Raw genomic sequence first — 25,960 nt, forward strand, 5'->3', positions numbered from 1 at the left:
GAAGAAATCAAACAAGTCGTTATACACAATTATCTGTGTTGACGACAATTGCCATTGGCGTTTGCGAGCGACTAAGATGGATACGAATGAATTTTTTGTAGTCCGTAAGTATGCACGGGAACATATTTGCGAAGTGGGTATTCGTCGAAATGATCACAGGCAGGCCCGATCATGGTTCATTGGTCGAGAAATAATGCACAAGTTTCAGGATCCACGAACGATTTACAGACCTTCGGACATCATTAATGATATTCGACGAGAGTACGGGGTGGTCATGAGCTATCAGAAGGCTTGGAAGGCTAAAGAATGTGCATTGGAGGATTTGATGGGTTCAGCTGAGGAGAGTTATGCTAAATTAGCCAGGTATTTCATTGTTTAAGTGTTTATTTCTTTGTTATTGTAAATTTTAATTATTTAATTTCAATTGTTTATTTATATGTAATTAATTATTTAATTGATTGTTTATTTTTCTATTTATTTAATATTTAATATATTATCTAAATTATGATTATTTTTATTTACATTGGCCAGGTATTGCTATAACATGGGAAGAATTAATACTGGGTCGGCATTTTTTATTGAGAAGGATGACGAAAATCACTTCAAATATTTCTTTATGGCCCTTGGACAATGTGTTCGAGGATTTCGAAATGCAATGCGACCCCTAATCTTAGTCGACGGTACAACCTTTAAGGCGAGATACGGGGGCAAGTTGATTATTGCAACATGCCAAGATGCGAACATCCAAATTTACTCTCTTGCGTTTGGCATAGTCGACGGAGAAAATGATGTAGCAATGAGTTGGTTTTTCACGAAGTTGAGGGAAGTAATTGGAGATGTCGAAAATCTTGCATTCGTAACCAATCGAGGGCAGTCAATAATAAATGGTCTCGCCGAAGTCTTCCCTGAGGCACATCATGGTTATTGTATGTACCATATACAGGGAAACTTGAAGACCAGGTATCAAGGCAATGGCGTTGTTGCGTTGTTTAGGAGAGCTGCAGAGGCTTACAGTTTTGAAGAGTTTGATAAGTTCATGGTCGAAATAGACAGTAAATCGCATGCTGCATGGGAGTATCTAACAAAGATGGGGATTGAACATTGGGCACGATCACATTTTCCAGGACGCCGATACAACATGATGACGTCGAACAATGCGGAGTCGTTTAACGCTTTATTCAAGAAAGATCGAGAGTTACCAATTCTTGCAATGATTGAGAACATTCGTGACAAGTTACAACAGTGGTTTCATGATCGACGTGAGGAATCACAGAGTTGTGCAAGTGTGCTAACCCCGGCTCAAGAAGATAAGCTCTTCAAGACTCTAGATGTGGCAAGAAAGGTATATGTAGAACCACTGGATCAATTTCGCTTCTCCGTGAGATGTGCACGTAATTTCGGATACATTGTGGACTTGAATGATAACACGTGCACGTGTAGACGGTTTCAGTTGGAGAGTTTTCCATGTACACATGCAGTGGCAGTGGCTATGCATAGAGGATTACCACCACACACCTTATGCAGTGTGTATTACATGACTGATTATTGGAGAGCAGCATATGCGGAAACAATATTTCCTGTACCAAATGAAGTCGAGTGGGAAGTGCCCGACCACATTCTCCCACTAAATAACTTGTTGCCACCAGCAGTTGGACCACGTACTCCTGGACGTACACGTACGTCTAGAATACCATCTACCGGAGAGTTTTCCCAGCCTCGTAAGTGCAGTAGGTACGGTGCAACAGGGCATACTAGAAGATATTGTACAAGTCAGATTCCTCTACATGACAATGTAACGGATGTGTAATTTTAATAACTATTGGCAATGTAATTATTTATAACATTGACGTTAATTATTTATGCATATTATTTATGCGAATTATTAGATTTAGTATTTTTTTCAAATATTTCATTCATTACATTCATTTGTTATGCATATTATTTATGTTAATTATTTGAAATCGAAACTTTTTCTAAAAACTGCATTATACGGTAGGCTACATTGTAAAATAAATATTTAAATATTACATATGCAATCAACATTTTACAATTTTTTCGTAATTACAAATAAATGAATGAATTGTACAATGTTTAAATAAATGTAAAAATATGTACAATTATTTACGGATCCCCATTAAATTCAAATAAATCACATGCTAGTTTATTTCTCCAATTTTGTATCCATGAATGGTTGATTGCATCAACCTTATGTGCCACACTCAAAAATTCTATGTACTTGATGACGAAAATGCCGCAATCACCCCTACAATTAAACAATGTTGTATTAGTACATCGAAATTTAGTTAGAAACTAAGATGTAAATGACAGAAAGAAAATTACAAACACTTACGATATTTGTTGCCTCGTCGTCGTCGTGTTCCGCATGGTGGCCAATCTGTCTTGTACAGTGATGTTAGCTCGTCTAGCCATCATGGGAACGATCACAGACAGCGACTCTAGATTTTGCTCGAGCTGGCCTTGTGTCAGGCATGAATGATCGGGGTAGTACACATACATCGTGGAGTCGGCGAATACGATTTCCACTGCAATGTAGTGATGATTCAGACATACTGGTACGTACATATGCGTACAGCCATCCCATGGCTTCCCACCGACACTCGGCCACATCCCTACGACCCATTCCATCATATATTCCGGCATCGTGTACTCACTACCCATAGCCTGGAACGACTGGTACTCAATGTCAACGGCACGGATGAACTCGGTGTTCAATATGAGTCTGCCAGGAATGTTGAACGATTTTGGATGTCTTTCAGCACGATCCCGTAGCAAATCCATGCTCAAGTCGATGTGCTACATCAAGAAACACCAATAAAGAAAGGAGTTAATCTATGAATTTCATTCAAAAAATTGATTTTGAACGTACGTAATAAATAACAATATTTTCATTTCACTTACATCGTCGGCGAGCCAAGCCACCGAAGTGGTGATGTCGTGGAACCACTTGTAAGCATTTGAGATCGTCTTCTCAGCAATCGTGCGGCTGGCCCTGAAAAAATAAGAACGGAATTTTTAGTTATATGAAGTATACATGTGTCAGCGATTGCGTACTATAGTAATTACATAAAATACAAAACTGACCCAGGCTGCAGTGCTCTCCACTCTGTCTCAAAGGCTTTCCACTTGGCGTGGTCCACCTCCCTGAATAAATTCTGGTGCGTCCCGTCGACGAACCTTCTCCTCTTCGCCTCCGCGGTAAAGGGAGAAAGAACGTACTGTGATGGCACCCTTGGCCTCTTGTCGACCACCCGCTCCTCATGATCCTCGGGAATCTCCATCTCCCCAGCCATCGAGACGACCCCCTCGCCCGCTGTCGGGACCACCTCCTCCGACACAAAGACCACGACCGGCGAGTCTGGCGTCTTCTCCTCCGGTGCCCCCTCGACATCCCCGGGTATCCCGTGCACGGATACCACCTCCAGCTCCAGTACCCTATCCTCCTCCGGTACCCCCTCGGCATCCCCGGGTATCCCCTGCACGGGTACCACCTCCACCTCCACCTCCGATGCCCCCTCGACGACCTCGGGTATCCCCTGCACGGGCACCCCCACCTCCGATACCACCTCCACCTCCATCTCCGGTACCCTCTCCTCCTTGGGCACCCCCTCCACGTCCTCAGGTATATCCTGCGCGGGCACCCCCTCCACCACAGGTATCCTCTCTCGCTCCTCCATCCCCATCGTGTCATCTAAAAATGAATCAAATGCAGCAACTGATGGCCACGATGAGTCAACATACCCCATCTGACCCCCTCCCCCCCTCCGTCACCCCCTCCGTCCCGATAACCGCCAGTCCCTCCGTCTCGATAGCCACCAGTCGCTCCGTCACCCCCTCCGTCCCGATAGTGACCTGTCCCTCCGCTACCTCCTCCATCTCGATAATCGCTCGTCCCACGCAGGCTTGCTATGTCACCCCGTATCGCTGCAACCTCAGCATAGAGGTCTCCTAACCCAGCTCGTAACATCGCGACATCATATCGTAAATGTGCCATGTCCCCGAACTCAGCTCGTAGTGTCACGACATTCTCCCGTAACTCTGCCATGTCTCCTCTCATCTCCATCAGGAGGTCGAACAAATCAATCGTCGAAGCACGGGGACTAGGTGCAGGAGGCGATACTGGACGGCCCTCCTGAAAAAATAACTATTACAAATGAATAACCTAACAAATACAATAAAACGACAATCGAATAATAATTTTTAAGTAACATACTCTATCTCGATCAACGCTGGACTCAGGCATCTGAACCTCTGGCGTAGCTGGACGTGATCTTCTCAGCGGAGGTGACATCCTCGCTGGACGTGCTCTCCTCGGTGGAGGTGATATCCTCAACGGAGGTAATACTGAACAATCCTCCTGAAAAAATAAATATTACAAGTGAGGCACTTAGTTACAAGATCGAAGCGATATTCAATAAATCCTGCACAGTGACATACCCTATCTCGATCCATCCTGGACTCAGGCATCTGATCGTCATGCGCAGTACGAAGAGGCAATTCGCGAATATAAAACTGACTCTCCTCCTCGATCGACGGTGCCAACTCAGTGAGAACTTCAAGCTGTCATTTTCATATGTCACAGTTAATGACTATGTATTCAGATTGTAAAAGGACGTACAACATAAATAGCAATTGTATAATACATACCTCAGGATCGTCGAGGAGAGCCGATAACTGTCTGGCAAGCGGCTTGTCTTGTGCTCGCCAGTGATGCATCCGAGGATAGTGTGTCTCTCCTCTCCTCGCATACCGACTGGCCAAGATAGGGACAGTCTCGTACACCCATATTTGAAACAATTACAATTATTGTGTATAGAATTCAATAAAAAAAGTGTAGGTAATTCATTAACTTAAACATATACCTGCAGCGCCAACGGCAGTCCATATGCATCGTACTTGCGCTCGGGCTTATCCCCCTTTGGCATTGAAAACCCCCTCCTAAACACGCGTAATGTATCAAGAAAACATCTCCAACCCCATGGGTAGTTGTTGAAGGCATCAATATCTTCAACAACCTCCAAATGAAAAATGTCAATCGATGGCTTCTTGTAATGACACCGGAGTATGCTCTCGATGATAAGCACCAATCTTAACTTCAACCTATCAGACATCCGATTACATCTCCTTAATGCATCTCCTAGCTGCGCTAGAGTAACCGTCGTCTGTCCATGAAAATATTCGTTCAACAGCCTCCTGTTCCTCGAAACACAGGCCCTCGCCTCTGCATCATCCGTACATCACAGTCCAGTGACGAGAGCAAACTCAAATATAGAGAACGTGGCTACCTTAGCCCCAAGATAAAAATGGAGGGCGTCTCCGTCAACTGGCTTCAGCAAGTGACATAATAGGGCATCCAGCAGCTGCCCAGACCACAGTACGTCACGCAACGAATACAATGGCCATAAGCATGATCGACGTAATATATCTGCGTGATCGTCGTCCAGCAAATTCAATACCAAAGCGAACCTGGTAAAATTACAATTCGAGGTAACTTTACCAGGGATCTGTCTGACAGCGTCGTCCAGATGATATTCCATCCTGCAAAATTTCAAATATTAGAACCCTATGCAAATAACGTTCGATAAACAAAAATATTAAAAAAAATATACTAACACACTGCTACTAGATGCAATAACCAACCGATAACAGAATAAACAAAATGAACGTAAATTACTATTTTCCATATACTTAATTTGCTAATTTGATCGTTTATTTTAATATTTTAATTGCTTATTTTAATTATTTATCTAACACTAAATTAACTTTTTCATTTTTATTTAATGTTTAGACACTTATTTTAATTCTTTAAGCATATCGCTTATTTCATATTTACAAATTTATTTCATATTTCTTTTAATAATTTTAATAACACTTATTTTGATCGTTTATTTTAATATTTTAATTATTTTTCTAACACTTAATATACTTTTTCATTTTTTACGAATGTTTAAATATATATATCTTATTTAATATTTCATTTTTTAACATAAATTTAGTAACACTTGTTTTGAAACTTCTTTAATTATTTTACTATCACTTATTTTGATATTTTAATTGCTTATTTTAATTTTTTTTTCTAACAGTTAATTTACTTATTTATTTTTAATGAAGTTTTAAAACTTATTTTAATTATTTACAAATGTTTAATTATGTATTTAAATTCTTTATATATATCTTATTTAATATTTCATTTTTTAACATAAATTTAGTAACACTTGTTTTGAAATGCTTATTTTAATATTTTAATTATCTTTCTAACACTTAATTTAGTTTTTTAATTTTAATGAATGTTTAAATACTAATTTTAATTCTTTACGCATAATGCTTATTTCATATTTACAAATTTATTTTAATTGCTTTTCAAAAAATAAATTTTTTTGCTAATTTACTTTTCAAATTTAATTGCTTATTTTTATTATTTTACAAATGTTTAAATATTTTTTTCAATTCTTTAGATATATTAATTATTTAATATTATATTATTTCTTTTCATTTTTTTACTATTACTTAATATAAAATAATTAATTAATCTAAATTAGCAACTAATAAATAATTCGATAAATAATATAACATTTACATCTTATATTTACTAATAATTTTAAATACATAATAAACATTCAAATTAAGTAATTCAAATAAATAATTACACAACATAAGCCATTAATAATTATTTAATTAACTTCAATAATTACCGAAAAAAATAAAGAAAAAAAAACAGACGGCCCAGCTTCCCAGTTGACTGGGCGCCCGGGTGCCCAGTTGGGCACAGGCGCGCAGTCAACTGGGCAACCCAGTTGACTGGGAGGGGCGCCGAGACGTCCCAGTTAACTGGGCCGTCTGGGCGGCTGGGCGCGCCCAGACGGCGTGCCCAGTCGCCATTTCCATTGTCTGCTGTCCGGTAGGAGATCGCCGGAAAACTCCATTTCCGGCAATCTCCACTGCTTCCCAAGTAATAACAATCCAAAATTCCACATTTACACAAGTATTTCTCAAGAAATATGTATAAAACCATACTTTTTTCCAAAAATAAAAATATAAACATGATTTTTTTGGTATACATTTCTTACCTTCTTCAGAGGGATTTTGGCCAAGTGGGTCTCCTGTTTTTCCTTATTTGTCGGTGACTGGGTCGACTGTGCTACAGTATTTTCCCGTCTCCTTCGGCTTCTCCTTCGTTTTCAAGTGAGGGTAAAATTGGAATTCTCTTCATTTTTTTTTGTTTTCACGATTTTTTATAATTTTGCCTTTTTTTTTCATTGGTCAAAGGCCAGTTTGAAAAATTGGCCGGGTCAACTGGCCAACAGCCACTAATTCCTCTTCCATCCCATCCCATCCCATCCCATCAATATCTGGCGCACAAGTACACAGCTTCTTCCGAGATCCGTTGAGAAAGCCATACGTATTGACTGCAAGCAGCAATGAATGATGAGAATTTAAACACCACAGCTTCATCAGTTCAGTCATTGCTTTCATTAACCTTCATTCTATCATCCCAACCATCGACAAACGCCTTTCCCATGCGATTCTCTTTCTCTAACTCCTTAACCTTCTCCAACTCCATGTCTGTCAACCTAGCCTCCGAATACCAATTCCCAGTTTGATTCTCTCTCGAGCCTCTGCCACTGGTTCGACCTCAATCCGAACCAGGTTCCACCTGTTGCCCAACAACTGCACTGTTAAAGTGCTCCTTTGTTAGACTAGTAGACCACGAGGACGGACCCAAATCCCATCCCAATCGATCGGAGTCGAACGACCCTGTCCCATCGAAATGGGCCGTCCAATTAGGTTCTTTCTTATCATTGTTATTAATGCCGCTTCCATTTTCAGTGGAAAAACGTTTTGTTAAATCGGATAAAACCCTAAGGTTTGGGGTTTTGACGTAGGTTTTAAAGGAGAGTTGGGTAAACACGCGTTGAAAGGATTGCATTTCTTCCTCTTCTAAAACCTATCTTTCTAATTGAACAGTAAACTAGGGAAGTACGTAGAGATTCATAGACCAATTTTATTTTTCCCTTTTTTTGATTTTTCAATGTAAAATTACTATTTCTACCCCTTTAAAAAAATGTTAAAATATGGTCAAAATCATTATTTTGATCAATCGACAGAATTTTGGATAAAAACCGTCCAAAAAGGGCCTCACATGCAACATTTGAAAATGTTAGGTTAACGGCTGCAACAAATCAAAAGTTTGGGGAATGTCTGCTAGTGTTTTAAAGGTTTAGAGCTTCTATTGCAATTATCATCTTTTAAAATTATATTTTCTTTTTTCAATTCATATTTTGGGAAAGGAAAAACAAAAATATAAAAAGTACTCGAGTCAAGAGTTTGGCCAAATCCAAGACCGTTGAATTCAAATGACATTTAGCACCTGTTTATCTTAGCTTAAAATAAAAACTCTTTATTTCTTATATATAATTTCAACCATACATTTATATAATAAAATATTTTGCATGTAAAAATAAAAAAAATTCCCTAATTTTTAATCACACGTTATCCAAAAAATTACTATTCAAAACTCAATTTTTTTTCAAAATAATGGTAGCAAAAAGAGACTTACCTCCTCTTTGGCCATATCTTTTAAAAGTTCATTTTTCACTCACACATTTTATAAGATTCACAAATTTTATTTAGTTTTCAATCACACATTTTGTCAATTTTATCAAAATTATTAAAAATCTAAGGTGCATTTGGGTTGCTTTTTTTAGTTTTCAGTTTTGCAAAACACTGAAAACGAGTTTGATATGATATTTTTGAAAATGCTTTTTCAAAAACAAGTTAAATTTATAACATAAAACTCAAAACACATATTTGATATTTTGAGTGAAATTGCTGAAAACATTCAAAACACAAAAAACGAGCTTTTAAATAAAATTAAGAATTTCTAAAAAATGAAAATATAAAATTCTACAAAACAAAAATAAAAATAGTTCAAACTCTTAATGATGATTTAAATAAAAATTCTAAAAATATATTTAAATTAAAAATGGATAAAAAAATTATCTCCCCTCCAATTTTATTTTAATTTTCCATATTTTGAATGCAATTTATTATTTGGTTTTATTTTACTTTTATAGTGAGAAAAAATATTGTAAAAATCACTAACTTAAAAATGTATATAATACTTGATAATATATTAACAAAAAATTATTCTATTTTTATTGAATAATCAAATTTCATATAATAAAATGTTATAAACCAAATTTTCAAAATTTCAAACTAATTATGTTTTCTAGTTTTCTGTTTTAAAAGATAATTTTTCAAAATGACAAATCAAACGCATTTTTAGCAATCGTAAAAAAGACACTCAAAACATAATATTGAAAATGTACTCAAAACTTAAAACTAAAACGCAACATAATTGGGCCCCTAATTTTTAACAAAATCATACATGGAATAAGTGATAAATCGGTGTAAATTGCACCTAAGATTTCAGACCTTTCAAAAAAAGTTCAGTACAGTCCCAAACCTTTATCTCAATCTATTTCTTATTAGGATCTGATGCTACCAAATCATACTTGTATATTTCCCGAGCTTGATGATTCGGATTGAACACAATCGTAGTCTTCCGGTACCTGAAACAAAGGCAACGAGGTGGTGTTCTTGTCCCCGTCCGATGCTTAAGTCAGAAAGGGAATTATATGCGTGAGGCTATAGACTGAAGAATAATGAAAAACATACCTGAATAATGGCTCAAGGTTCTGTATTTATAGTAGTAAGCGACATTCTCCTAGTGGGACTCAACTAGCTAGGTGTCCTTATCTGTTGGAGTCCTGTATAGTTAAGGAGTTGGTCGAATACCATAATTATATGTGGGATAGAATCCTTACGGGAGTCAAGTATATGGTTGAGTTAGAGTCCTAATTGCATAGGAGTTCTAAAAGGTCAACAATCGTAGATTATGAGGGGAGGGTATGCTCGAGGACTACTAATGCTCAAGCACAAGAATCGCAATATGTAAAGCAGCAAGATAGTGAGTGCTCGAGAATAACCCTCGGGTTGAGCATATGCTCAAGCACTCCATATGTGGAATTTGCGGGTTTATCCAAGATTTGTGGTCGAGATAAAATGATCGAGCATTCATGTATATCATAAAAGGATAGCGTAATCCTCGGGATAATATGGTGGTCAGGTTATCCGGAATGTCAGTATCATTGGCCCCCGTGCACATATGCTCGAAGCCTTTGCTCGAGGATATGATGCAAAGAGGCTTGAAACAAAAGCTTGGGTGTTTTAGCTCGAGGAAGTTTTTGAAGACAGGTGTTCAAAAGGGTTGACGTGTACTAAGGTAAGCCCTAAATAAGAAAATGCGGTAAAAATGGTAGGGGTGGATATAGGACACGTGGCCAGATCTGACGGTCAGGGTAGTGACTTTTGGACTACCCGCTCCTGTTGCCTATAAATAGCCTCTCCATATTTCATTTTTCACTTTTTACTCTCAGTAAACTTCTCTCGCTAATCATCGGGATCAGAACTTTGAGTTTTTAGGCGTCAACTTTAAGGTAAGACCTCGAGTTCTTAAGTTAATCTTTACGCAATTTTTTACCTTGGTCAGGATGTCTAGTAGTAGTAGTACTGAGTCTTCGTCCTCTTCCTCGAGGAGTACTCCCGAGGACATAGGATGCTCGATCATACCTATGGTCGTGCCTATTAATGCCCAACCTCGGGCACAAAGTATCCCGACCCCATTTAGGTACCCCGAGGTTCCTTGTAAGTTTAAAGAGCATTTAGCAATATCGACGGCTAGGGAGCACGGGCTCATGCCGAAGTGTGATATTAGGACGCCAGGGGGAGAGGGTAGGATGGCCTTTGCTCGAGATGGAGAGTTTGTAATTTTTAGGGACTCGCTAAAGGGTGGATTTAGATGGCCTCTGCACCCCTTTTTTGTGGCTTTATTGGTCGAGCACAACATGAGCCCTGGACAGCTCGTACCAAATGGGTGGAGAATGCTCACCTATTTTTTTATAGCCTGTAGATACCTAGAAATTGACCCATACATCGATCTTTGTAGAATGGTCTTCGATTTAAAAAAGCTACCTCAATATACTTGTTTCGCCTACCTTTCATCTCGAGGAGGTTTTAGATTACTGAGGATGCCCAGTTCATTGAAAGGATGGAAATAAAAGTGGTTTTATGTCGTACCTTAGGATAGTGACCTTCCTTTTAGTCCTAGGTGGGTTTTGCCCGACACTACCAGGTTTTGTGAAGGCCAGGCCTATTTTGAGTCTTTAGAAAGGCATAGGGTGATGTTAGAGAACTTTCAGCCTCTTGTTTATGATATAGATGACATCCTCGGGGATGACGTTCTCGATCTTGTGAATGTGAAAAGCACTGAGGGTAAGGATCATCTTTTTGCCTTCTTCCTCATTGATCTGTCTTTGAATGTAAAATTGTGCTCATGTCAATGACTTGTTTTTGCAGAGATGACTTTCGATCCTTTAGCCCTTAAACAGGCCGTGAACAAAAAGTCAAAGGCCCTCAAGCTCGACCTATGGGTCAAAAGAAAGGGAAGAAGAGAGCTCGTGATTCAGGCCCCGAGAATATTAGGAGTGGGCCAGGCGAACCTTCTGCCCGGGGACAATCCCCAATGGCTCATGAAACTTCAACTACCCCTCCTCGGTCACGTCTTCGGTCAAGGAGTACCCCCGAGGTTGTTGACCTCAAGGATGAGGTCCCTCCTATGCCTTCATTCCAAAATCAAGATCCTGATTAGTGTCCCCTGGTGTCGAGCATCATGGACAAATATCGAAAGGACCTCGACTTTGACGAGGGCATGAAAGCTCTTGAAACCCTTACGCTAAAGGTAAGCTCGCTCAACTTACTTGGCATAATTTATGTTTATATGATGTGATCGTTTAAGGGTTTATATGATGTAGACTCTGAGTATTGCCCGAGGCCTCTCTCTAAAGGGAAAAGACGAGGCACAGAAAACTACTGAGCTCGAGGATACTTCTCGAGCACATGAGAAGAGGATAGCTAACATGGAAGTTGAGCGCTTTCTTCTCCAAAGGGAGATCGATGACGCGAAGAACGACCTTCAGAGAGCTCGGGAAGAGGCTGGAGCGGCCAAGGGCGAGGCCAAGGATTTAAAGCTCGAGATCGAGCGTTTGAAGAGGGATTTTAAAACTCGCCTGACTGAAGCTCGAGGCATTGCGATCGAAGATTTTAAAACGTCTGAAGAGTTCAGCGGGCTGAAGGGAGAGTACGCCATGGGCTCGTATTTCCACGCTTTGAAAGAGGCTCTGGCATTTTTGAGGTCGAGGCCTAATGCAAAGCCCGAGGATTTAAAGAGCATCCCTGAGGTTGCTGAAGACCTCGAGCTTTCAGAGTCCGAGGAAATCGTCGAGGACCCGGAGGTCGATATTGACGGCGAGGACGTGGCGAAAGAGCAAGGAAGCACGGCCTCGAGAGAAAGAGCCGAGGACCTAGATTAGTTTATGTTTTTCTTCTGTTTTTGGATACTCAACTCTTGTACTTGATTAATCAGTTTTGTGTTCTTCCTAAGCTTGACTTGCGTTTCTGGCTATGTTTGTGTTTGCTCGAGCTTTAAGTTCATTTGAGAACTATACTAAGTGATGTGACCTAGCCTGACTTTAAGAGAATCCATAGCTCGACGCCTAGACTAATTATATAACTCGACGCCTAAGATGTATAAAATAGCTCGACGCCTAAGATGTATTAATATCACGACGCCTAGACAAATTAAATAACTCGACCGCCTAAGATGTATTAAACAGCTCGACGCCTAAGATGTATTAATATCTCGACGCCTAAGTGAAGTTCTAGCCTTGACGTACTTATTCACCAACAACAAAGATTTATTTTTGTCATGCTCGATAAATAATACTCTTGAGGACTGAATTTTATAAAATCATTTTTGAAATTATGTGTTGAGCTCGAGCATGTAGACAAATTGTCTCGAGGACTTAATTTGTAAAATTATTTTTGAACACTATGCGTTGAGCTCGAGCATGTACACAAGTATCCCGAGGGGTCAATTTGTAAAATCATTATGAGTTCAGCTCGGGCATGTATACAAATTATCTCGAGGACTCAATTTGTAAAATCATTTTTTGCCATTGAGTTGAGCTCGAGCATAATATGCATGTTTATCTCGAGGACTCCATGACAACATAATTGTATCGACCTATAGCGTGATTCTCGAGGACAGTAATGGCCTTTTTATAAGATCCTCACACCATTGATCGGGCACTGTGTAATCGGGAATGTTACTTGATGTGCTTGCTCAAGGCAATGCTTTTTGATTGCTTGCGCGGGGTAATACTTTTTGATTGCTTGCGCGGGCAAGGCTTTTTAATTGCTTGCTCAGGGCAAGGCTTTTAGATTGCTTGCGCGGGGCAAGGCTTTTTGATTGCTTGCGCGGGGCAAAACTTTTTGATTGCTTGCATAGGGCAAGGCTTGAATGGCTTACGCGACGCAAGACTTTTTGTAGCTACATCATATTTTGACGAATAGCTTAATTCTTATTATACTTTAAAAATAGACTTGGCATGCAGGGCTGACGACTAAAAACGTGAACCTTGGCACGCAGGCCTGACTACCGAAAAATAAAACTTGGCACGCAGGCCTGAGAATTGAAAACGTGAACCTTGACGTACAGGCCTGACTACTGATAACTGGAAGACCAAGTTACTTGTAATATATCTTTAAATTCTCGGCGTTCTATAGTCTTGGAAGTGGTCTTCCTGATGTATCCCTTAAACTGTATGCACCTCGTTGGAGTTGTCGTATGACTTTAAAGGGCCCTTCCCAAATCGGTCCTAGCTTGCCCGGGGCATGACCCGCTGCTTCGACCCTTCTTAACACAAGGTCTCCGGCTCTGAATCTCCACGTCCTCACTTTTTTATTGAAGTATTTGCTGTTTTATCTTGGTAGGAGGCCATTCTTAAAGTTGCCTGATCACGAACTTCTTCCAAGAGGTCGAGGTGTTCAGTGGTGCGCCATGCATCTTCGGGATCGAGCCTCCTTTGGCTGGGCAACCTGACTTCAACAGGGATGGTGGCCTCAATACCAAAAGCCAACATGAAGGGGGTTTCCCCTGTAGCAGTTCTGTGGGACGTTCTATACGTCCAAGGTATGGAAGGTAACTCGTCAGACTATGAACCTTTTGCATTCCCCGATCCTTGTACGGAGGTCTTGCAATATAATCCAATTGGTCACTTCGACGAGACCATTACTTTGAGGATGGGAAACCGATGTCAAACGGTGATAACCCCTAGGTTGGAACAAAAGTTTTTAAATTGTGCATTATCGAACTGCCTGCCATTATCAGTTATGAGGACTTTCGGTATTTCGAACCTACATATGATAGATCTCCAAATGAAACTTCTCAACTTCATCTCTTAAATTGTTGCTAAAGGCTCGGCCTCCACCCACATAGTGAAATACTCTACAACCATGGCCACAAACTTTAATTGTCCCCTACTTATTGGAAAGGGACCAAGGATGTCAATTTCCCACTGCTCAAATAGGGCTGTGCAACTAATGTTAGTGAGGTCCTCTGCGGGAGGGTGGATGACATTGCCAAATCTTTGGCACTTGTCACACTTCTTGACATATTCTTGGGCGTCTTTCTTCACGGTTGGCCAATAATATCCATACCTTATGAGCTTGAAGGCTAATGCCCGAGCTCCTTGATGGTTCCCACATACTCCTTCATGAACTTTTTCTAGGGCCTGGGATGATTCGGAAGGCCTAAGGCATCACAGGTATGGAAGTGTGAGGCTCCTGGGAAATAAAACTCCTTCAATCATGCAATAGCTCGGAGCTTTGGACCGGATGCTTCTCGCTGCTCGAGGATCTTCTGGAAGACTGCCATGTTCTATGAAGTCCACTATGGGGTCCATCCACGACAGCTCATTATCAATATCCATGACGCCTATGGTCTGATTGATGCTTGGCTCAGTTACAATATTGACGTGAACTGTCCTGTCAAGCCCATCCATTCCCATGAACACCAATCTTGACAAGGCATCGGCCTTACAATTCTCAGCCCTAGAAATTTTCACAATTTCACAACTCTTGAACTTTCTCTGGAGATCATGCACTTTCAAGCAGTATAAGCTCATCTTCCCGTCCTTCCTATCGAACATCCCTTCGATTTGTCCAACTACCGATTGGGAATCACTGTAAATTTTGATATTTTCAAGCTTGAGATTTATGGCGAGATCCATGGCTATGATGACAGCCTCATACTCTGCCTCATTATTGGTCGCCTCAAATTCGAACATAAGTGCGCACTGAATGTTTATGAGCATGTCCAGGCTTATGATTATGACTCCTGTGCCCGAGCTCGAGGAGTTTGATGCTCCATCTACGAAAATTTTCCACACACATATGGTCGAGCTCGAGCTACCATCTGGCCCCCGAGGCCTTGGGGTGAGTTTTGCAATGAAGTCAGCTAAGGCCTGAGCTTTGATAGATAGATGGGGCTTGAACTCTATGTCAAATTCTCCAAGTTCAATTGCCCACCTTAGTAATCTTCCTGAGACGTCTGGTTTCTGAAGAATGTGTTTTAGAGGCTGATTGGTGAGCAGTACAATAGGATGGGACTAAAAATATTGTCGAAGTTTTCGTGCTGCCACTATCAGTGCAAGAGCAAGTTGTTCTGCCGAAGTGTATCTTGTTTCTGCATCAAGTAGAACTTTACTTACATAATAAATGGGTTGCTGGGCCCTGTTAACCTCTTTCACCAAGATACCACTCGCTGCATTCTGAGATACGGTTAAGTATAAATACAAAGTATGCCCGGGCTCGGATTTGGTGAGGATAGGAAGAGATTCCAATGTCTGCTTGAGCTCTTGAAAGCCTTCTCGCACTCCTCATTCCATTCAAAGTAATGATTCCCCCTGAAGGCTTTGAAGAAGGGGAAGCACCTGACTGCTGCTCGGGACATGAACCTGTTTAAGGCAGCTACCATGCCTGTCAACTTTTGAACCTCTTTCTTGGTCCTTGGTGATTTCATTGCTGCCAGAGCCTGAATCTTGTTGGGGTTCGCCTCAATCCCCCGATGAGTGATCATAAAACCCAAAAACTTTCCTGAAACTACGCCGAATACACACTTCTCTGGGTTGAGCTTCATCTTATATTTTCGTAGGATGACGAACACCTCATCTAGGTCGGATATGTGTTCCTCCACCCTCTTACTCTTTACAACCATATCGTCCACATAGGCCTCGATGTTCTTTCCTATCAAATCAGACAGCTACTTCTGGGTCTATCCCTGGCATATCCCCTACCTTCCATGCAAAAACATCAATGTTGTGGGACAGACAATTGATAACTTCCTCCTGGAGGTTGGCCTTGAGATTCCGACCAATAGTGACGGCTTTTTCGTGCTCGAGCTCGACCACTTCCAATTCCTCAACAGGGGCTAATCTATCCCTTGGCTCGAGCTAGAGCTCGAGGTCTGCGAGTTGCATGACGTTAACACTCATTCCTCGGATGCTAGTAACATAGCACTGTCTAGCCACTGTTTGGTCTTCTTGAACTACTCCGATGCCATGACCTGTGGGGAACTTCATGGCGAGGTGCAAAGTTGACACAATAGCCTGGATCTTGTTCAGTAGGGGTCTTCCCAGAATGATGTTGTAGGCCATTGGGGTATTAACCACTTGGAATAGTGTGATCTCTGTCACTTGTGTACTACCAGTTCTTAATGTAAGCGGGCGCTCGACGATACCTTCAGGGATAATGACTCCACCACCAAATCCCTGTAGGGGAGTTTTTACTGCTTTGAGCTGTTTGGGAGAGATTTCGATTTTGGTGAAAGCCTCTTGCTACAGTATATTCGTTGCACTCCCATTATTAACCAGAATCCTCATTACTTCGAAGTTAGCCACAACCACAGAGACGACCAAGGCATCGTCATGAGAATATGATATTCCTTCCAAATCTCTTACTCCAAAAGTGATGTATTTGACTTCATTACGGGATTCTCTTGGGGTATGAGCATGTTGGTGGGCATACTGCTTTCGCCCACTACTTGTGTCTCTGCCAGATGCTATGCCCCCAACGATAATATTAATGGTTCCGACAGTGGGTTGAGCACTGCTTCCAGTCCCAGGCTCTTTCCGATTGTCACGGTCACTCCTTGGTCGCTTATCATGACGAATGTAATTCTTTAAAAATCCTCTTTTGATAAGGGCTTCAATTTCTCGATGTAAAGCATGACAATCCTCTGTAGTATGCCCATGATCCCGGTGAAATTCGCAATACTTGCTCCTATCTCTTGTGTCAGGGGGCGAATTCATCCTTGAAGGCCACTTTAATTCTTTCATATCCTTAACCTCCATCAAAATGCTTGTCTTAGAGGTGTTCAACCGAGTAAGAGGTGTTGATGGCGCCTCATTCCTGCGCTTATCCCAGGGAACCTCATGCCGGGGGATGGGATCATGTTACCTCTTGTTCTCGATCTTTTCATGGGAAGGACCAGGTCTCCTTGGATTTAGTGTTTCCTCCATATTAATGTATTTTTCAGCTCGGGTGAGGAGCTCGGTCACTGTCTGCAATGGGGTCTTTGATAAGGACATCTTGAAAACTTCACATCTTACGGCGTAAGTGAGGGCGGAGACAGCTGTTGTGATGTGAAGGTCGGGTATTTGAAGCCTTTCCTTGTTAAACCTTGTCATAAATTCTCGTAGGGTTTCAGTTGGTCCCTGGCGAAGTTGCATGAGAGAGGTCGCGGTCTTCCTGATTCGCTAGCTACTTGTAAAGAAGGCTGAGAACTTATCAGCCAAATCTGAGAATGAGGCTCTTGCAAGTTTATGACATTAGTGTATACATTGAGATGGTTGATGGGGTCGGTCGTCCCATCATACTCTTTAATATGAGGATATTTGAATCTATCGGGCAAGGGATATGACAATATCTCTGGCGTGAATGGAGTGTTAGGGGTGAAACCTGTTGACCCCCGAGCATTCCGTTGCAGGCCAGCTGTAATTCCTTCTTGAATGATTCGGGCAATTTCACCGGAATCCATGGCGACCGATCTCGAGCCCGAGGCCATATTGTGAATACCCAAGGTTCCTACTCCGCCATTTGCGGGGTTTGGTGGTCGTGCTCGAGCATCGGCTATAAAACCGCCATGCTCCGCCTGCGTTGGCGACGAATGTGAATTTCTTTGACTTAACAGTTGTGTGAGCGTGGCCACCTGCTGACAGAGCTCTTCAAAAGCTTCAGTTATGATGACCGCTGGCAAAGGTGCGGGCACTCCTGAGGATTCTTCATGAAGAGTCGGTTAATCTTTGCCAGGATGAGGGATGGGAGTGGATGAGCTTGCGGAGGAAGACCTGATCGTGTGTTAACCATGGCTTCTGGTAGTGTTTCCCACAGACTGCGCCAATGATGCTACCAAAAATCGTACCTGTATATTTCCCGAGCTTGATGATTCGGATTGAACACGATCGTAGTCTTCCGGTACCTGAAACAAAGGCAATGAGGTGGTGTTCTCGTCGTCCCTCCGATACTTTAGTCAGAAAGGGAATTATATGCATGAGGCTATAGACTGGAGAATAATAAAAAACGTACTTGAATAATGGCTCAAGGTTCTGTATTTATAGTAGTAAGCAACATTCTCCTAGTGGGATTCAACTAGGTAGGTGTCCTTATCTGTTGGAGTCCTGTATAGTTAAGGAGTTGGTCAAATACCATAATTATATGTGGGATAGAATCCTTGCCGGAGTCAAGTATATGGTTGAGTTAGAGTCCTAATTGCATAGGAATTCTAAAAGGTCAACAATCGTAGATTGTGATGGGAGGGTATGCTCGAGGACTACTAATGCTCGAGCACAAGAATCGCAATATGTAAAGTAGCAAGACAGTGAGTGCTCGAGAATAACCCTCGGGTTGAGCATATGCTCGAGCACTCCATATGTGGAATTTGCGGGTTTATCCAAGATTTGTGGTCGGGATAAAATGATCGAGCATTCATGTATATCATGAAAGGATAGCGTAATCCTCGGGATAATATGGTGGTCAGGTTATTCGGAATGTCAGTATCAGGATCCTTGAATGATTTTTGTCTAAAATCCTACCAATTGTCCCAGAAGTCCCTAATTGATCACTATCTGACCAATATGAAGTATATTTTTGGAGTTATTAATAATCAATTTAAATTATAAATAGATAAAAAGGAGTAGTGGAATTGTGGAAAGCAAATATGAATCTCAATAATCATTTGAATAAAAAGTGAGTTTAACCAATTATCATTTTTTATTTATCAATTTTTATTCTATATCTGACCAATATGAAGTATATTTTCGGAGTTATTTATAATCAATTTAAATTATAAAATAGATAAAAATGAGTGATAATTAAGTGATTGTGAATCCCCATTATAAATGGTTTTCTAATCATTAGCCAAACTAGCATTTAAAAAATTGGCAAGAGGGTCTTCACATAGTATCTCATCTAAAATTTCATTTTTAAATGAGTGGTGCCCAATGGGGTAGGTCGAGAAGAAGAATTATTATTTTTTCTTTCTTTTTGTCAAATTATTTTATTTATCAATTTTTATTGTATATATTGACCAATATAAAGCATATTTTTTTTGAGTTATTGATAATCTATTTAAAATATAAATAGATTAAAATGAATAGTGAATAAATGATTATGAATCTCAAGAATTGTTTGAATAAAAAGTGACTTAACCAATTCCAACTGGTTCATAATTAGGATTAAATCCATCCATGGTCACTGTACTTTATGCTTAGTGTCAATATGGCCACTCAAATTAATTTTGAATCACCATGGTCATCCAACTTTACTTAACGTTGGGTCTAGCCACTCTATGATTTTGATTGAAATAAATTAAGTTTGATTACCAATATGAAACAAACTTATAAGTTGGACAACCTCTAGCAAAATCCTCTCCCCCTTCAACACTCAAGATATCCTCCTCCTTCCGTCGCCGCTCTCCGCCACTGTACTGCCACTTCCAGTCCGCCAATGCGATGGTGGGAGTTAGTGTAATACTAGAAACCCAAGGAAGTTTTCCAATCTGTGTAATAGTTTAATCTGAAACGCATGGCGTTAAAATGAGTAAAGGCTGACGGAAAAGCTTCGAGGAAGTGGTAGACGAAGGATTTTGCGTTTGCAAATCTCGTTGGATCTCTATCAAATGGGAGGATTTCAGATATTTCTTCTGTTGTCATAGAAATTTTTGTCAACTTTTCAAGATTATCTGCATTTAGGCCATCTCCATTGACAAGGGCATCCTTGATTTCTTTGTGCAAAACGCCAAGTGATTTGAGTACAATTGCTGTGTTTTGGGACTCTCTGGTGTCGAGAATGAAAATCTGGGAGGCTGGACGGATCTATCCCTTATCCTGATTGTTGAATTAATGTCTTCTCAAGGAGATTTTCGATTGATGGCAACATATCCAAAGAGAGCTTCAATAAGATGACCATCAAACTAGAATTCATGTCAGAAGAAAAATTCTGAAAAGAAATATATCAAAACAGAGAATTTTTGAGACAAAAGCAATAAAGAATCAATAGTTGAAAGAGCCTTGATCAATTTTATCCCCCACCATCGAATGTTTTGCATTTGGATTCACTTTATCCCAGTGCAGGGGCTTGAGTTTCACCTTTCCATTCCCATTGCAAGACCTCGACGCGCCTTCTCCCAACGAGGACGAGCGCTTACTGTCACTAGGCATTCTCGATGTCGGGGTTTCAATAATGAAACCGCACCACTTGCTTTAGGTGGTGGTGGTAGTGATGGCGGTGGAGAAGGACGTAAATTTGATGGAATGATTTCTTGGGTTCGTAGTAGGAAAATGCTATTTGTACATGATACGTTGCAAATCACGTTCCAATTAATTTTCATTACTTAATTTAAATGTGTCGTCTTAAATATCATTATGGCAAGTAAGGGTCATTTCCCACAGAGGATTGATTCAATTATGTCAATTGCGCACTAAAAAATAAAATTAATAATAATATACGAAATAGATTAAATGAGGATCGGGGGTGAGGTTTGGTTTGTTGAACTAAGGAAAGCGATAAATTTAAACTAGAAAAGACTTGAAATTTGAAATAAACAAATTGGTTCTTGATTGAATGTAAGAAAATGTGATTGGGGGGATATTTCGTCGCCACGAGAATGATTTTCAAATCAATTATCACAATAGATTTTCGTTCTCAAGATTAACAACAATTCGAGAATAATTACAAGCTCAATTACCTCAATCTCTTCTTACATGTTAGTCGAATAAAACAAGCTCTTTACTCAACCCTATTCATTAAACAACCTAGAAAAAGCTCTCTAAATTTAATTTAACAAACGCATTACAACAAAAGAGATGAATTGAATTAAGGGTAAACTTCCAAACTCAGTTTACTTAACTTAAGTATTAATCCACATACATTCAATTGAAATTTTTTCATAATCTATCGAAATGTAATTGCTACAAGATTTTAGAATCAATAGCTATTACGTACTACTAATCCCTAAATAACATTCATCGAAACAACTTAATCATTTAGTTGTGCACCTAAACAATCAAAAAGAACAAAATAAACATTTAACACAATGGATTAATCATTTTGTTTATTTTTATTATATATATATATAGAAACATCATCTTTCAACGTTTTCATGCTTTCTTTATTTTTTTCATCTTTTTCCGCATAATACCATCTAATCATCGTTCAAAATCGGGTTTTCACCTACACAATAAAAATAACTAAATTAAGTAATAAATCGCTAATGAAACTCACAAATATCTAAATTTAATTGTCCGGAATAGTGCAAAAATCTGTACTTATCAATGTACCGAAATTAACACTCCGGTGTACACTCCCCTTACATAAGGGGATGACCCACGACAATAAATAAATCGTAGGATTCTCCCATGTGAGGGGAGTGTACACCGAAGTGTCAACCCCGATGTACGTGTAGGAAAACTCTTTTTAGTATTACACTTAGTCTGACCATCTCATCAACTGTGGTGGTACGACAGCGGAATGTAGGGGTAGGGGAAGATTATGTTAGAGGTCATCCAACTTATAAGTTTTTTTCACATTGTTCATCAAACTTTAATATATTTCAATCAAAATCATCGGGTGGCTTGATTGAAACGTTATATGAAGTTGGGTGGCTATAGTGAGTTTTTAATCAATTTAGAAGATGACGTGACGCTAATTATAAGGTACAATGACCATTGATAAGTTTAATCCCATGTAGCTGCTAGCCAAACGTGCATTTAAAGTAGGACAAGAGGGTTTTTGCATATTATTATATCATTTAAATATATTTTCTTTAAATGAACGGTCGTCAGCGGTATAGATGGAGAATAAGAATTAGTTTTTCCTTTTTTTTTTTGTCGAATCTTTTTACTTATCAATTTTTATTTCTTTTTTTTTTTAATTTTTTTAATCATTTTAATTATTTGAAATGAGATAATATGTGAAGACGTTTTTGTCTTTCTTTAAATTGATCAAATATGGGTCAATAAGTGGAGTTGAGATCTGCAGTCCAATTTACACTTTACCCAATTAATTATTTATATGTCATTTTAAATCAACACGCCATCAACTTGGTAAGTTATTGGTGAAGTTGATGAGGGTAAACTTAAGATGAAATGTTAATTTAAAAATAATTTGTCGATAATTAACTGGGTAAAACAACAAATTGGACAATACATCTCAAAAGCAATAAACGACTTCTAAGACGTATAATTATTTCAATTTCCATTTTGTATAAAATTGGCCTATTTCTGCCGATGTTTCATCTATTACTTCTAACACAGTAACAAATTTATTAATTTTAAGAATTTTATATAAATTTACTAAAATCACAAAAGATTAAGAAGGGAAAAAATGGAGGAGGATTGCAAGGGAAAAGCCAAACGACTCGCGCTGTTGACACTCTGGGTGACCGCACCCTCACATGGCCGACGTGAGTCTTTCATGAATAAAATAATCTCAACCTTCCATGTGTGTATTATGTCAACCATGTGGTCACTAACATGGGCTATGTAGCTCGATCCGGATTGCAATGCCCCAAAAGGAGAACAGCAAATGGATAATTTTGTCAATCAATCTTCGTCCTTTAGAGAATATCAAATGTCAATTGTCTGTTGGTGAATTGAAGGATCACATGGTAAAGTTGTTTGCTAAATGAGATAAAAGTCTTCATAGATATCGTTTCACGTGAATGATTTTCAATAACATGACTACTACTTTTGGTGACTTGGCAAAATAGAAATTCGAAAAAGGAAAATTTCATAGCTATAATAGTAAGTATATATCTTTGAAATTAATAAGTTTGTAAAAAAAAAAAAAAATTGAAAAAATAGTTGATATGTGATTGTGATCCATTCTGATAAATGATTGTGATTTATAAATTGTGTGATTGTGACTTCGTATAGATGTATGATTTTGATATAATTTATATGTGACTTGTTAGTTACATTCATGTGAGCATCTGATTTTTTACAAGAATATGTTTGACACGTGTTTATTGTTATATTCAAATCAATCTGTATTCATCGGTTTTTCAGTTTTACAAGTACTATTTACTTATTCATCAATTTATCAAATATTTTAAAATTGACAAATATTTATTCAATTTGGCTACGAATATCAACTCTGTTACAATATTTAACATCTTTTCAACGTGGTAAGCAAATTTTTTAACATGAACTTGCTATGATGTTGATCTGCTAAATTGACTGATCAACGATTTATATTTGTGCTTGGGAAAATTTTGATGTTGAAATGGAATTTTCAATCAGGATCCGTTTGATTGTAAAGATGGAATTGAATTGAATTTAAAACGAATTCCAGTGAATTCAATTACCTAAAAATTGTTTTTTTGGAAATTGTAAATTATTGTGTTTCATTGGTATAATTTTCCACGTGGAAAATGTTGAAATAAAAAGTATTTTTGATATTCGTTTGGTTTTGTTTTACATGAAAATTGTCAATTAAAGTGATAAATTTTACTGGTATTGGTGATGAAATTTATTTCCATTGCCAAAAAAATAAAAATTCAAGAAATTCAAGAAAATCATCTATTTTTTGGTGTTCGTTTGGCTTTATTTTATATGAAAATTGTTAATTAAAGGGAAATAACTTTTTACAATAATTCTTAAATTTTGTTTTCATTGCCAACTAAAAAAAAAGTGTTCGTTTGGCTTTATTTTATATGAAAATTGTTAATTAAAGGGAAAAAACTTTTTTCAATAATTTTTAAATTTTGTTTTTATTGCCAAAAAAAAAAAAAAAAAAAAATCACTACGGTGGCCTGGAATTCAAATTCTCACCATGTGACGAGAATTCGAATTCCATGAAAACATGGAAAATTGCTAGTTCCCAAGAAAAATAAGAAAACTAATTCCTTGAAAAAAAAATGCTATCAAACAGCAAAAAAGATGGAAAATGAAATTGATTTTTCATTTTCCATGAAAAACTTGGTACAATCAAATAGGGCCTTAGTGAATTTTTATTCATACACAACTTTCTGCATGCCAAAACGCACAATTAAAGCACAACTACACAAATAATAAGGTATCCTCAATGTATATGTAACTTTCATCTCTCATGTAACATATTGTGCTTATTTACGTGACAGAATAGTTATTGGCGACCAATATGAATTTTGAACTTTGGCCCCTTTTTGGTTGGAATCAAAATTAATTTTTTATTGATTTTGATATATTTTGATAAAATATATGATTGAAAAATTATGAATATCATAAAATATGTAGTTAAGATTAATTGCTGACTTTGACTTAAATCTCTAGGGGTTTGGAAGCAAAAAAAGTTTAATAACTAAAATGAAACCTCACTCAAAGTTAGGTGACTTTTAGCGTTATTTACCCTTCATCTTTGACAAATTTGCCTGCAATCCGTAATACCCAAAGTACCCCTACCGCTTCCCATTCACAAAAGCTGGAAAGCAACCTTCCATTGAATAGACTCCTAACATTCTCTCAATCTCTCTTTAATGGATGAAGGAGCTCAGTCACTAGCTCAATCTCAATCACCCTCCAATAATTGTAGCAGTCACGTGACCTCAACTCCCGAGCACGTGTCAGATAGCGGATTCTCAGCTCCGGTAGAGGCGATTTTCTCCGGCGGATCGAGCTACGGAGCGAAGTACAGGCTTATGTCTCCGGCGAAGCTTCCGATCTCCAGGTCAACTTGTATTACTATTCCTCCTGGACTCAGTCCGACGTCGTTTCTCGAATCGCCCGTTCTTCTCTCGAACATCAAGGTCGCTGTTGCCTTTTTACTAATCGAGATTAATTTTTACACCTTTTTCTTTTTGTTTGCTGATTTATGGAGAAATTGTTCGAGTAGTTTCTTGGAAGATTCAGATTCGGTTTCGATACCCAGTCTGTGTATCAAGGTACTGCTGCGTTAAATGTTGGGAACAAAGCTGCTAAAGTAGCAAAAAGATTAGGAAATTCCAACCTTTTCTGTTACAGCCGTGCTTGGTAGACCCATCCTTGTAATCAGCTCGTAATGCATTTCTAAGGAGAGAATAACCATGTACTTATAAGGAAAAAAAAAAAAAAAGCTTCTACCGGAGTTAGCTCTCCCCAGGTAGCTTCATCCATAGCGAGTTATGGGAATGTCTAATTATCACTAATTGACTACATTGCGTATAGTTCAGTTTTAATACTGGCTTGTATCGAGCTGGCGTTCCGCCAGTTATAACCTCACAAGCTATACTTTTATCTTAACGTCCATGTGGGATGCAATTAGAGTTGTTACATTTTTTTCAATGGAATTGTTAATTATTGATAGGTGGACTATTTTGGAATAAATTATCTGGTGTGTTGTTCACTTGTTCTTTATTTAGTGAAATGCAGATTTACAGTATTTGTAATTTAAGGTGCAAATTCAGAGCCAGTACTCGAAACCTATGGAGGCAGAATATAACATGGGGAAAAAATTTTCAAACACAAAA

General features: G+C 38.8%; 6 protein-coding genes across 6 annotated transcripts in view; 1 reads left to right on the top strand and 5 right to left on the bottom strand.

The window, feature by feature from the left end:
• Positions 1-2,346: 2,346 nt before the first annotated feature.
• Positions 2,347-2,932, bottom strand: LOC111400733. Its single transcript, XM_023028121.1, has 2 exons — positions 2,920-2,932; positions 2,347-2,814 (listed from the first exon to the last, which is right to left on the bottom strand). The coding sequence occupies exon 2, from the start codon at positions 2,797-2,799 to the stop codon at positions 2,347-2,349; it is 453 nt and encodes a 150-aa protein (XP_022883889.1). The 5' UTR covers positions 2,800-2,814; positions 2,920-2,932.
• Positions 2,933-3,709: 777 nt separating this feature from the next.
• LOC111400735 (dormancy-associated protein 2-like) lies at positions 3,710-4,309 on the bottom strand. Its single transcript, XM_023028122.1, has 2 exons — positions 4,232-4,309; positions 3,710-4,150 (listed from the first exon to the last, which is right to left on the bottom strand). Exons 1-2 carry the CDS (start codon positions 4,307-4,309, stop codon positions 3,710-3,712), a joined length of 519 nt encoding a protein of 172 aa, XP_022883890.1.
• Positions 4,022-5,361, bottom strand: LOC111400736. Its single transcript, XM_023028123.1, has 5 exons — positions 5,343-5,361; positions 4,881-5,239; positions 4,666-4,806; positions 4,232-4,578; positions 4,022-4,150 (listed from the first exon to the last, which is right to left on the bottom strand). The coding sequence occupies exons 1-4, from the start codon at positions 5,359-5,361 to the stop codon at positions 4,348-4,350; spliced, it is 750 nt and encodes a 249-aa protein (XP_022883891.1). The 3' UTR covers positions 4,022-4,150; positions 4,232-4,347.
• An 8,510-nt stretch (positions 5,362-13,871) lies between these two features.
• On the bottom strand, positions 13,872-16,195 carry LOC111400737. Its single transcript, XM_023028124.1, has 5 exons — positions 15,784-16,195; positions 15,690-15,742; positions 14,812-15,557; positions 14,413-14,730; positions 13,872-14,097 (listed from the first exon to the last, which is right to left on the bottom strand). Exons 1-5 carry the CDS (start codon positions 16,193-16,195, stop codon positions 13,872-13,874), a joined length of 1,755 nt encoding a protein of 584 aa, XP_022883892.1.
• Positions 16,196-16,430: 235 nt separating this feature from the next.
• Positions 16,431-17,666, bottom strand: LOC111400738. The gene is made up of 3 exons (XM_023028125.1): positions 17,437-17,666; positions 16,863-17,388; positions 16,431-16,814 (listed from the first exon to the last, which is right to left on the bottom strand). The coding sequence occupies exons 1-3, from the start codon at positions 17,664-17,666 to the stop codon at positions 16,431-16,433; spliced, it is 1,140 nt and encodes a 379-aa protein (XP_022883893.1).
• A 7,270-nt stretch (positions 17,667-24,936) lies between these two features.
• The window catches only part of LOC111402477 (probable WRKY transcription factor 20), a 5,668-nt gene continuing 4,644 nt past the window's right edge, over positions 24,937-25,960 (top strand). Inside the window, exon 1 of the mRNA XM_023030819.1 lies at positions 24,937-25,261. Within this exon, the coding sequence (XP_022886587.1) occupies positions 24,992-25,261 (270 nt within the window). The 5' untranslated portion in view covers positions 24,937-24,991. The remainder of the gene's footprint in view (positions 25,262-25,960) is intronic.

Source organism: Olea europaea, chromosome 10 (assembly GCF_002742605.1).
Source record: "Olea europaea var. sylvestris chromosome 10, O_europaea_v1, whole genome shotgun sequence".
Lineage (NCBI taxonomy): Eukaryota > Viridiplantae > Streptophyta > Magnoliopsida > Lamiales > Oleaceae > Olea > Olea europaea.